Source organism: Tachypleus tridentatus, chromosome 12 (genome assembly GCF_004210375.1).
Source record: "Tachypleus tridentatus isolate NWPU-2018 chromosome 12, ASM421037v1, whole genome shotgun sequence".
Classification (NCBI taxonomy): domain Eukaryota; kingdom Metazoa; phylum Arthropoda; class Merostomata; order Xiphosura; family Limulidae; genus Tachypleus; species Tachypleus tridentatus.
In genome coordinates this window covers 108,705,418-108,716,896 of record NC_134836.1, presented here as the reverse complement: position 1 = coordinate 108,716,896, position 11,479 = coordinate 108,705,418, and the positions used below count along the sequence as shown (strand labels likewise).

Here is an 11,479-nt window from a genome sequence, read left to right as displayed (position 1 = left end):
TTTTGGAATTTCGCACAAAGTTACATGAGGGCTATCTGCGCAGTTTCACACCAGGTGGCCAACTCGAGGAAGTTCAATTGCTTCGTGAGACACAAAACACAGAATCAGAATTCTCAAAACAAAACACAGATACGATAAAATTATTATTCTTAAGATACATGTATAAGAAACTTTATAATAATTCACTGCGGGGTATCAAACAGTGATTTTTTCCATATTTTTTGTTTTTCTTCGTAAAGCAAAGCTACATTGGGCAATCTGCTGTGTCCACCGAGAGGAATCAAACGCCTGATTTTAGCGTTGTAAATCTGTAGACTTACCGCTCTCCCAGCCGAAGACGGTATCAAACAACTTACTATGATCAGAAGTTCTGCTCACTATTATACAAATTATTTCTTCTGTATGTAATATTTTGTCTCAATTTTCTATCTTAAAAGAAAATTTAATAAAAATATGAAACAACTTACAATGTTTATAGTTCAGGTTGTTGCAGGTACGAGATATGAGTCTTGCTCGAGGTTAACTTCATAACTAAACTTGGTCCTAGCCAAACAATGGGTAACTCATTGCTGGATACCTAACTAATGTGTTTGGTTCAGATGTGGAATTTATATCTTTCTAGTTCAAAATTTGTTGGTTATCAAACAGTAAAGAATTCTTTTACAAGATCAAACTGGTTTGTGAGGTGTACAAAGAATTTCGAACTAGAATTATTACTATTGCTACTATATAATACTGTTATTAGGTGAAGTAATCAAAATCCTTGCTCTTCATTTCATTGGTTTATATCCAAGTTATTTCAGTTTCATTTCATAACAAATCTTCTCAGTGCCTAAGTTTTCAGCTTGCCCTCCGTTAGCTGAATGAAATGACTACTTTTCAGCTCAGTATTTTATATTCCTGTTCGTTATCGACTATGATAACCGATCCTCCAACGTTGATTTAAAAGTAATTTTCATCTTGCAATTAGCTAAACTATTTTTTTAAGCTTTCAATTACATTAATTGCCAGATATATATACTGTTATAAGGTATTTCATATATGGATGCTTCTTCAGATTACTAACCTTTTCATTGACCACGTTTCCCTAATACTCAGTTTCACAACAATAAGGTATTGTTCACTGTTGATTTTTTTTTAAACTTTTAGATTTTTATCGAGGGTCGAGATACAGACTAAAACTCGCTTCGGTGATCTTGTGAAGAGATAGCGCCACCTTTAATTCCTGTGAAGACGAAGATGCGCACGATAGTCTTTGAACTGTGAGAGATTCAGATTGAAGAGCAGGTGGTGTTGGATAATCGAAGAACGGGTGCCATGTGTAGGAAATATGTTAGTTTCGTTTAGAAAATGCGGTGGTTTTATATTGCCCTTTTAGTGTCCTCTTGCGATGCTTCCTTTTACGATGTGACTCGTACAAAACCTAGAAGAAGACGAGGTAAATCGAGTAGAACAAGTTGACGAAAATATATATGTATATATATATATGTCTTTTTTAATTTTACATTTTTAGTATTTGTAGCACGAACACTAGTAATTTACTATTACTAGTATATTACGGTACTTATTTACTACTAGTAGTAACTACAAAAATTGTGTTGATCAGTGTTAAGTTAGAGCCTAATAATTAAATATTAGTGTTTAGCCTATGCTTCATTTTTTAATATACATAAGTTATAATCTCTGGGTTGAAGCTGAACGTTTAATAATAATTTTTTTTTATAAAACTTAACACAATTTTTGATACGTTAAAACATTTGGAAAGACTAAAAGGGAAATCTAAAAGTATTTCTTCCTACAGCTATGTAGGTGAAACGGTAGAAACTTGCATGTTTAATTGTATAACTTTGGTTTTTTTCTCTTTTATTTAATTTTTGAGCAAAGCTGCATTTTGTTGATATGGTGATGTATACTTGCATATATTTAGAGCCATAGTTATAAATATGTTAATAATATTGGATTTTTTTGTACATTTTTTATTTATGTGTATTGATATAATACTTTCATTTTCAGAAAAGTTCTGTTATACTTTACTAACTCTTTTATTATAGTATTTCTGTTTGTGTGTGTCATTTATTTTGACATTTTAGAAGACAATCTGTAAGGTGTTTCACAAATTCATCAAATATTAGTTAGCAACTTAGATTTATGGTAAGAGTAATGTCAAAAACTATTGTTTTGTTATTGTTAATTAAAGAGCGATTGTAAACTGGCAGTTTTCATATTGTGCAAGATTTTTCACAAAAATTTGTTTGTATACTCGCTATATTAATGATATTGAAAACTAAATGCTTTTTATTGTTATTTTCATCTGCAGACTTGCTAATGATTCCAAAATTATGGAGAGAGCTGATGATTTTGAACCATTTGTTTTTAATGCAAAGTGGTTCAAACAATAAGTAAACTTACTCCAGGATCTTACCTTTACATACAGAACTTAAAATATTGCAGTTTTGGTCTCTTTACTATAGAGAAACTGGCTGATTTACTAAAAAGATTACAGGGTAGAATTAGTACAATAAATCTGGATGTTCTATATAATTTAAGATAGATTCTGGCATGTTTCTAAATTCTATAAAAAAAACAACAACAAGGAAAAACTTGGAATGATTCATTCTCTGAAATGAGCTAATGTATTAAACTAAAGGACTGGAAGGAATTACAGTGGGAGGTAATTTCAGCCTACAAGTTGTATATTTATATTTATTAATACTGGATTTTTTATAATTAGAAACCATAGTAACAAAAACTTTGGTAAAGCTTTGCACAATAGTTGTACTTGTTGATGTGGTGCTGGTGATACAGTCATCAATGTTATCTTGACACAGTCAAACAAATTTATCCACTGGAGCTAAGGAAAAATGTTACTTTGCTAAAGACAAAGCATAACATCTGGACTTGGTATTGGCATCATTAATTAAACATTTCAATTTCTTTTAAATGTACTGGACATTTTCAACTTTTAAATTGTAAGCTTTCCATTTAAAAGTACAAATATTTTAAGTAAGTTACATTACAACATGTGCTGTTCAGCTTGTTAGACACTTTAGAATTTGTTCAGTATTACAAGAGTTCTTGGTTAGAGTTTGTAAATGCACTCTCATCTTTCACAAGGGAAGTTCTTCCTGCCATATTTTTAACACAAAATGTATTTGATCTGTGGGAAATGTAACAATATTGTTACTGTTGATTATAGGTTTAAAAGTTTTGTAAATATATCATAACCTGTTTGAAACTTTTACATTAGATTAAGCTCTGACGGCCCAGAGTGGCCAAGCATGTTAAGGCATGCAACTCGTAATCTGAGGGTCGCGGGTTTGCATCCTCCTCGCACCAAACATGCTCGCCCTTTCAGCCGTGGAGGCGTTATAATGTTACGGTCAATCTCACTATTCGTTTGTAAAAGAGTAGCCCATAAGTTGGCGGTGGGTGGTGATGACTAGCTGCCTTCCCTCTAGTCTTACACTGCTAAATTAGGGACGGCTAGCACAGATAGCCCTCGAGTAGCTTTGTGTGAAATTCAAAAACAAAAAACAATTAAGCTCTTGTATATAATTGTATATCAATACTAGCTTCATAACAGTTCTGTATATGCTATGAGATTGACAAAAATTGGTGTAAATTAACTAATTATGTAATCATTTTTTTTACTTTACTGGAGTTTTCCTTTCTGTGTAAATTTATTATTATTACTGAGCTTTCATGAAGCTTGTTTGATTTATATTTTAAGTTTTTATAAAAGGCTTAACTTAATTTTTGTTTACATCTTGTTGCATGCTTTGTTTCTTAAGTGACAGAGGTTAGTTAAAAGGGGTGTACTTGTATTGCACATACTTCATAGATTGTTTAACTAAATCACCTAATCTGGCCAGACATCATGGGATATTGAGTGTACAGCATAAAATATTGTTAATAGCAATGGTACTCAACTGATGAAAAATGCATTTTTTATCTTCATAAGTGAGAATGAAAGAAAAGTATCCCTGATAAGCTATACTTCTTAGAAGGGTGACTTATTTCACTCCACTCCAAGTGGGTAGTGGCTTTGATCAGAAGTTAATCAATTTTTATATCTACTTAACAGTATTTTAAATAACTGAAACTATATGCACACTACATCATCAAGAGAACTTAATACACAAATTCAGGGCTACTGAACTCCACCAATTATACAAGGTTATAATTTCATTGCACAGTTCATTGATTAGGCTACATTTGGAGTGCTGTTTTCAGTTTTGGGCTCCTTAACTTAGAAAGGACATTGAATTATTGGAAAAGAGAGCTACTACTGTTATAACTGGGATGGAAATTTTGTCACATGAGGATAAGTTAAGATCTCTAAAACTGTTTGTGTGGATAAAAAGAAGTTTGAGGGTGTTTAAGATTGTTAAGCCAATTGATAGAGTAAAGCATCTTTTTTTATTTTTGTACTTAATGGTGAGAAGAGTAAAAGTAGCAGATTCAGATATAACTTTGGCAGGGAAGAGTCATCTTCAGCTAATATAGTTTTATGACAAGGTAGTTGGCCTTTGGAATGAGTTATCTTCAGATATGGTGAATACAGTTAAATTGAGGTAATTTAAAAGAAAAGCTTGATAAATCTTTGAGTGTTAACCTTGAGTGTTTTATCTTTATCTTAGAGTTAAGTATAGTGAATATGGCTTAGATGGAACAACAGGTCTCTTGTTCTTAAAATTAAGTATTAAGATTTCTATCTTGAGAAGATAACTGACAGAAATGACTTTATAAGATAAACTATGTAACAAAGACTTTTAGTATGAGAATTATTCTAAGCCTATTCCATAGTACCAAATAATTTAGGCTAGTAGTTGACACCTTGTGCTGTGGTGTGTTCACATTTTTAGTGTAAGAGTTAATAGCTTGGGCTAGTAGATAAGATCTTGTGAGGCCTGGCATGGCCAGGTGGTTAAAGCACTCGACTCATAATGTGAGGGCAGCAGATTTGAATCCCTATCACACCAAACTTGCTTGCTCTTTCAGCAGTGGGGGCATTATAATGTGATGGTCAATCCCACTATTTGTTTGTAAAAGAGTAGCCCAAGAGATGGCAGTGAGTGGGGATAACTAGCTGCCTTCCTTCTAGCCTTACACTGTAAAATTAGGGTCGGCTAGTGCAGATAACCCTTGTGTAGTTTGTGCAAAATTCAACACAAGCAATATTTTGTGCTGTAGTTTGTAGATATTTTTAAGAGTAGATATTGCTTTTTTACCCATTGCAAAATGTTACTTGTATTAGATAAGTACTTGTGCTGCATTTCTATAAAATGTTTAACATATTATACTTTTTATAAAACCTATTACAAAATCTTAATTAATTTTGCTAGCACATAAAATATTGTGCTTTGGTATTTAAGCAGATGTAGGTAAATAATTCTATTTGCTATGAATGTTCAAGTCTTGTTTGCTGGATCCTAAATATACAGATTTATTTATAAGATAGAATTAATTATCTTATATTCTCAACAGAGAGCTTTGAAGAAAACTGCCAGTTTTTAATCACTAGATTTTGTTGTTAGATGTTCAGTTATGCTACTAGCTCTGCCTGTTAGCTTTTCTTTCAGCCAGTGCAAAAAAAAACGTTTTGTTAATTAATGTTTATAAATTTTGTTTCTGACCATTGCATTGTTATCAGTACATTCTTGAACACAGGTTGAATTCCATATTGACACCTTTTTAGTTTTTGAATTTCTTGGAGGCTTCATGACTTTCTAGTTTCATTAAACCTCAAATTATGGACATGTTTTTATACCATTAGCTAATTCAATTCACATATTGTATCATATTTGAGTAATTTGTTTTTGCTTGTTAGTGAAATCACTAAGTTGCTGAAGGAGTGTGCACAATATTTGTGGGATTACTGTGATATTGATGGTATATCTTTTTGTATGTTATTAGGGACTTTGTAACCAGTTGTTTTCAACTCGCAAGCAATTTGGTGCATGGTTTAGACAAATGTTGATCAAATTAGTTATTATAGGGTTAAATAAAAAATTTGGTTTATTATATTCAGTACCTAGTGATGTCGAAAAGACCCAGACAAATTTGATCAAATTATATTCAGTAAATGTTATAAGTGTATTTGCTTTATATATTCAGTACTGTTATAAGTGTATTTGCTTTTGTTTTTCCATATGATTTTAGTGTTTTCAGTTATTTTGCACTAGGTTGTACTTGTTTCTTTGTTGATAAGTATTGCACCTTTATCGGTAAGTGACAGGGATCATTTATCTATTATAGTATGTTTGTTCTGGTTTGTATTTTTATTTAGATACTTCCACTTAATCCTATTATCAGTTATTGATGGTTAGCTATGCAGCTTTAAAAATACTTTATATTGCTTTCAATTTTTTCAAGTTGCATAGTAATGAAGTATTATTTTTATGTAATAAAATATAAATAGTTTAGGTAAATGAATTTGAGAAGGGTTTTTGTTTATTGGTGAATAGCAGTAGTAACTGACATTTTCTTATTCTGTTATTTACAGGTATGAAACTTATTTTCCCTTTTATGCTCTTTTAGTATCAGTTGGGTGTGTTTCAGGTACAAGGTCTAAGGGTTTCAACTTCAAAGATTGGTTTATATTTTGGTCTGTATTATCCCTTTCTATGATTTGATCTCTTAAGTAATATTTTAAGAAAGATGTTTAAGAAGCTTAATATGATGATAGAAGAATTATAGAAAAGTTAGGAATTTGATAAAATCAAGAAGTATAAAATAACTTATTGAAAGCAGCTGGTTGACAATGCTAAATCTAATCAGCAAGGATTTTCTTCAAATATGCTAAAGGTAGGCAAAATATTAAAACTGGGAATTGGATCCATATAGGATACGGATGGCCAGAATTTTGTTGAAGGCTATGAGGTGGCTGAGCTTTTGAATGCCATCTTCTGTTTTTACAAGAGAAGATAATACCAATATTCATGATCCTGAGAATCATATAGGAAATACTGGAACTTACTTGAATCATGTTGATATTAATCCATTGGTGATAAATGGAAAGGTTAGGAGATTTAAAAGTAGATAAAATGCCAGGGATAGACAGTTTTTCTCCAGTTTTTTTTTTTTTAATAGCTTAAATATCAGATGTTAGTTGTTTGTTTTGTTTTTTCCATTCTTGGAAGGTACTGGAGGACATTGCAGGGTTGTTTATTTTTAAAGGGGATATTAATAGTTGTCCTCAGAATTCTATACTAGTGTGAAACATCCCAAATATTCTGAAAAAAGAAGCTTTACAAAATCATTTAATGAAATGCCTTATGGTGTTATAAATGAAAGCTAACCTGGATTTCCCAAAATATATATTCAAAGGTGTGGATTTGGTGCACTTAGATTTTGAGAAAGCTTTGATTAGGTACCACACAAAAATAATTAGCTAAAAAAAATCACATTACTAGTGGTTGGGGCGAGACTAGTTAACTGTAGGAGTCATCTTTTGGGAATTTTGCTCTTTTCACTTACATTAATGATATTGATAGAGATAGAATTAGTATAGTTTGCTGATAATATTCAACTTGTGGATATCTCTAGCTGCATTGTGAATGTCAAGTTATTACTTAATGATTTGAATCAATTGGTTAGCTGGACAAGTATTTGGTAAATGGCCTTTAGTAAGTGCAAGGTAATGTACTTGGAGTATCATGGTTTCTGTCACAAAATTAGTACAAAATTGAGACCAACTCAGTAACATTGCTGAAGAAAAGGGTCTTGACATAGTTGACAGTGGATAAATCACTCATACCACTTAAGCATGCTCTATTGATATCAGTGAAGTCTCTATAAATTTTGATATGTTGATTATAACTCAAAATAGATAATTATCTCTGTACAAATTACTAGTTACCAGTTAGTTATGACTTGGAATTCTATGTAGTTTTGGTCTCCTTATTTAAGAAAGGATATTGACTTATTGGGAAGGGTTTATAGGATGTCTGAGATGATTCTAGGGATTGAAAGGTTATCTTATAAATTAAGATCTTTCAACTTATTTTCTTGTGAAAAAATAAAGGCAAGGGGTGATCCTGTTGGAGCTTACAAGATTTTCTCAGGGATCTAAAGGATAAAGACCTTTGATTTGTTTCTGCTGTATTCTAAAGATATTAAGACAAGATAATACAAATTTAAAATTTGGAAAAGACAAGACAGACTCCAGTTAAAACTTTTATTTTTCTAACAGGGAAATTGACTAATGGAACAACTTAACATCATCACTGGTGGAGTTTAGCACTTTACAAGCATTTAATAGAAAAATTGTTTTCCTGAAAAGTAAAGAGTGGTTTTAAATTTTTCCTTTTCCCAAAGGTGGATGTGCAAGGACAGATTTGCAGGACTAAATGGTCCTTTTTTTGTTTACAGGTTATACGGTTTAGATCTCATTATTTTACTCACATTCCATTAATTCAACCACTTTCTTTAATAGTCTTAGCAGGTTTCCTGAATGGAAAAACAGAAGGTGTTAATAGTTTGTGTTTTTAATATTGTTACTTTCTCTAATATATCCACTTTAATGTAGATGTTCCTTAGTTCAAAAAAATAAAAATATTCTGATTTCTCCAAAGAAATGAATACATTAGTTTTAAGTATTTTTAAAGATTTTTTGGAGCATGTTTGTGTGTGTCAATATGGAATTCATAAGAACATTTATAAAAGAATATCTTAGTTAAGTTTTTCAAATCTTGTATCATCTGGACAAATGATATTTTTTACTGTCATTGCAGAACATGTATGTTTTAAATTTATTCCTAACTTGCCACTTATCTGTATTTTATTATTCACTTAAACATCTGTTTACAAGCTGATTCAATGTTTCACAGACTTAGAAGCTTCATTGGGTGATTCACCAGGTTTCCCTTCACGGGGTAAGTTTCTAGTGCTAGTATGAGACTTTGGTGACCTTGGCCCCTGCTTGTTGTCTTTTTTGGAAATCCTGTTATTCGTGATGGTTCTATCCCATTTGCAGATACATCGGATGTAGTGGTCAATTTTCTGGACTTTTTTGTTTTTTGCCTGAAATCCCTGTCCATGTGAAGTAGTTTTTAGTGTACTTGTATAAAGGCATGAACTGTGAACATGCAGAACTTGAATTAATTTAATTTACTGTAGAGTGTTAGATATGCCTCGTGCCATTTTGGTTTTTTGAAAATTAAATAATGCAAGTACTTTTAACCAACCTGCATGAAAATGTTTTATTACGCAATGAAAAAAGTTGATTCTCATTTGGAAACCATGTTGAGTGTTTGAAATAATGAATTCTAGTCAGAACATATTGGAAAATACCATTAATATCAGTGTTCAGTATATCTCAACAAATCTTTAGTGTTAAGTCTAAGATATTTTTTTAAGAATCAAAGAACTTGTAAGGTTTTATTGATGACCATTGCTGACAACACAGTAGAAAAATATGAAGCTTTTATTGTGAAAGAGAAGAAGATTTTTCTTGTTCTATGCTTTAAGATTTTTGTACGTGGAAATTAAACATCAAGTTTAATGAATGTAAATGGATTATCAATCAGTAGGTCAGTGGTAGGGAAATCAGGATGAAGATTTCTTCATCAGTGTTTATAATTCTTTTTTATGATTTTAAGAGAAGTGGGTTCTTAAAAAATATCTAAATGAGAAGTCTAATTCACTGTTTATTGTAAAATATATACTAAATGTGCACAGAAAAAATTTTAATTCAAGAGTTCACATGCTGTTAATAGGACATAAATTGGATTTAATGTGGATCAGGTAAACCAACCTTTTTAAAATTCTGAACACTTGCCGAGTTTTTCCTCTTTCTGTCAACAGTCAACTTCTAAATATTCTTGATTCAGTGTGCAGCATGTGTCAACTTACCCTGAGTTGTTCTCGTATAGTCATTCTGTAAACTTTGTTCACTATGAATGCTGAATTTGGTGTTAACTAGTAAGAAAATGTTTCTACCAACACTGGAAATTTTACAGCTCTTCAGGACGTCTAGGTTTCATAGTCTGTATCTAGCATGAAGATAGATTGTGACTTTTATTGATCAACATATCCTGGCCTTATATTCCATGTTGTCTGATGGTGCCCATAATGAGTTTTAGATTCCTGTAGACACTCAGTGGCACAAAATGTGCTGTTTTTTTCATAATGATAAAGAATTTGTTTACTTAAGCCTACTCATTGTTTTGAAAGCAAGATTTGTCATTAGCTGCATTTCTAAAGAAGCTTTTGTTGGACTGATGACATATCTGCAATACTTTTGGTTAAAAATTGTATAATTCCTGTAACTTTTAACAGTAAAATTGGAAATGCATAATATGTAAGTCAACACATTATCATTTAAAACATAAGATGTTAGAATTTTTGTAATTTACCATCAACAAAATATACTACTAAGGTGGCATTTTCACTGGAAGATAATTATTAAAATTAATTTGTTTTTAGTGGATGTAGAGAGTCTGAAGAGACTGTATCCAGAGAATGAGAAGCTGATAGCTAGCCTCCCAACACCCTACTACACAGTAATTTTCCCAGTTCAAGAACGTCATGCAAAAAGTGTTGGAATCTCAACTAGGGATACCACTGCAAACAGGGTAGGTGAAATGCACTGTGTGAGTTTGCATAAAAAGTTTTATGAAAATTTTACTTATTAATATAAATACAACTTATTATAATAATACTTTGTAATTACATTTTATGTAATTATTTGTAATTACATTTTTTAGTGTTCATTGTTATTTAGGTCCTCAATGTCCATCATTGTTGAAACAGTTGTGCGACATTTTGGCCTTCTTCAATCACAGAGTAATTAACAACTCTTGTTATGTTTGTTTACTGTTGTGTTAAATGAATTTTAAATTTACAAGTGTTTAGTAATTTCTTTATTTTAAGGTGAACATTTTGCAATGTTAAGATTTAATTTCTTGAAATTTGGACTTTAATCATCAAGCTTGTAACTAATAACTTGAAGTTATACAAATATTTTAAACTTTTAACAACTATTTGGCAGATATTTAACAGCTCAACAAAATACACGTAAATTACTGAAATATCTTTCATAATTCCAGGAAATAAAATAGGTTTTAATGACATTTAAAACAAACAGTACCTAGTCTGTTGGCTACACATGTAAGAGTTAACAGAATTTTGACTGTTTGAGTGCTTAAACAGTAGTTAACTTTACAAACCATTAGCAATATCAAGATGCTTGTTCAATAACATGAATAGTGTTCTACCCTCTACTTAAATCACAATTGATTTAGTCTTTAGTTTTGCTCTTCTATTGTGACTAAGTTCAAACATACCAGTAGTAAGCTTTATTCTGGTAATTTTTCTTAACTGTCGTGCAGACAACTGAATGTATAAAGATACTAAACTTGGAAATCTTTTTGCGCACACAAAACATATGCATGACAGTAGTCTTGTATCTGTATCAATTTCCTGGGCTGGGGTAAGCTCATCATGAAAGGTGATGCAAGCACTTTTACAAAGTGTT

The 11,479-nt window shown here is 31.3% G+C and overlaps 1 protein-coding gene across 2 annotated transcripts in view; it reads left to right on the top strand.

Moving 5' to 3' along the window:
* The first annotated feature begins 1,205 nt into the window (after positions 1-1,205).
* The window catches only part of LOC143234307 (disintegrin and metalloproteinase domain-containing protein 23-like), a 77,343-nt gene continuing 67,069 nt past the window's right edge, over positions 1,206-11,479 (top strand). The window contains exons 1-3 of one of the 2 annotated variants that reach the window (XM_076471574.1): positions 1,228-1,438; positions 8,832-8,876; positions 10,429-10,577. In XM_076471574.1, the coding sequence (XP_076327689.1) occupies positions 1,351-1,438; positions 8,832-8,876; positions 10,429-10,577 (282 nt within the window). In that variant the 5' untranslated portion in view covers positions 1,228-1,350. Of the gene's footprint in view, positions 1,439-8,831; positions 8,877-10,428; positions 10,578-11,479 lie in introns of both variants that reach the window. The other variant, XM_076471575.1, reaches the window with a different exon arrangement.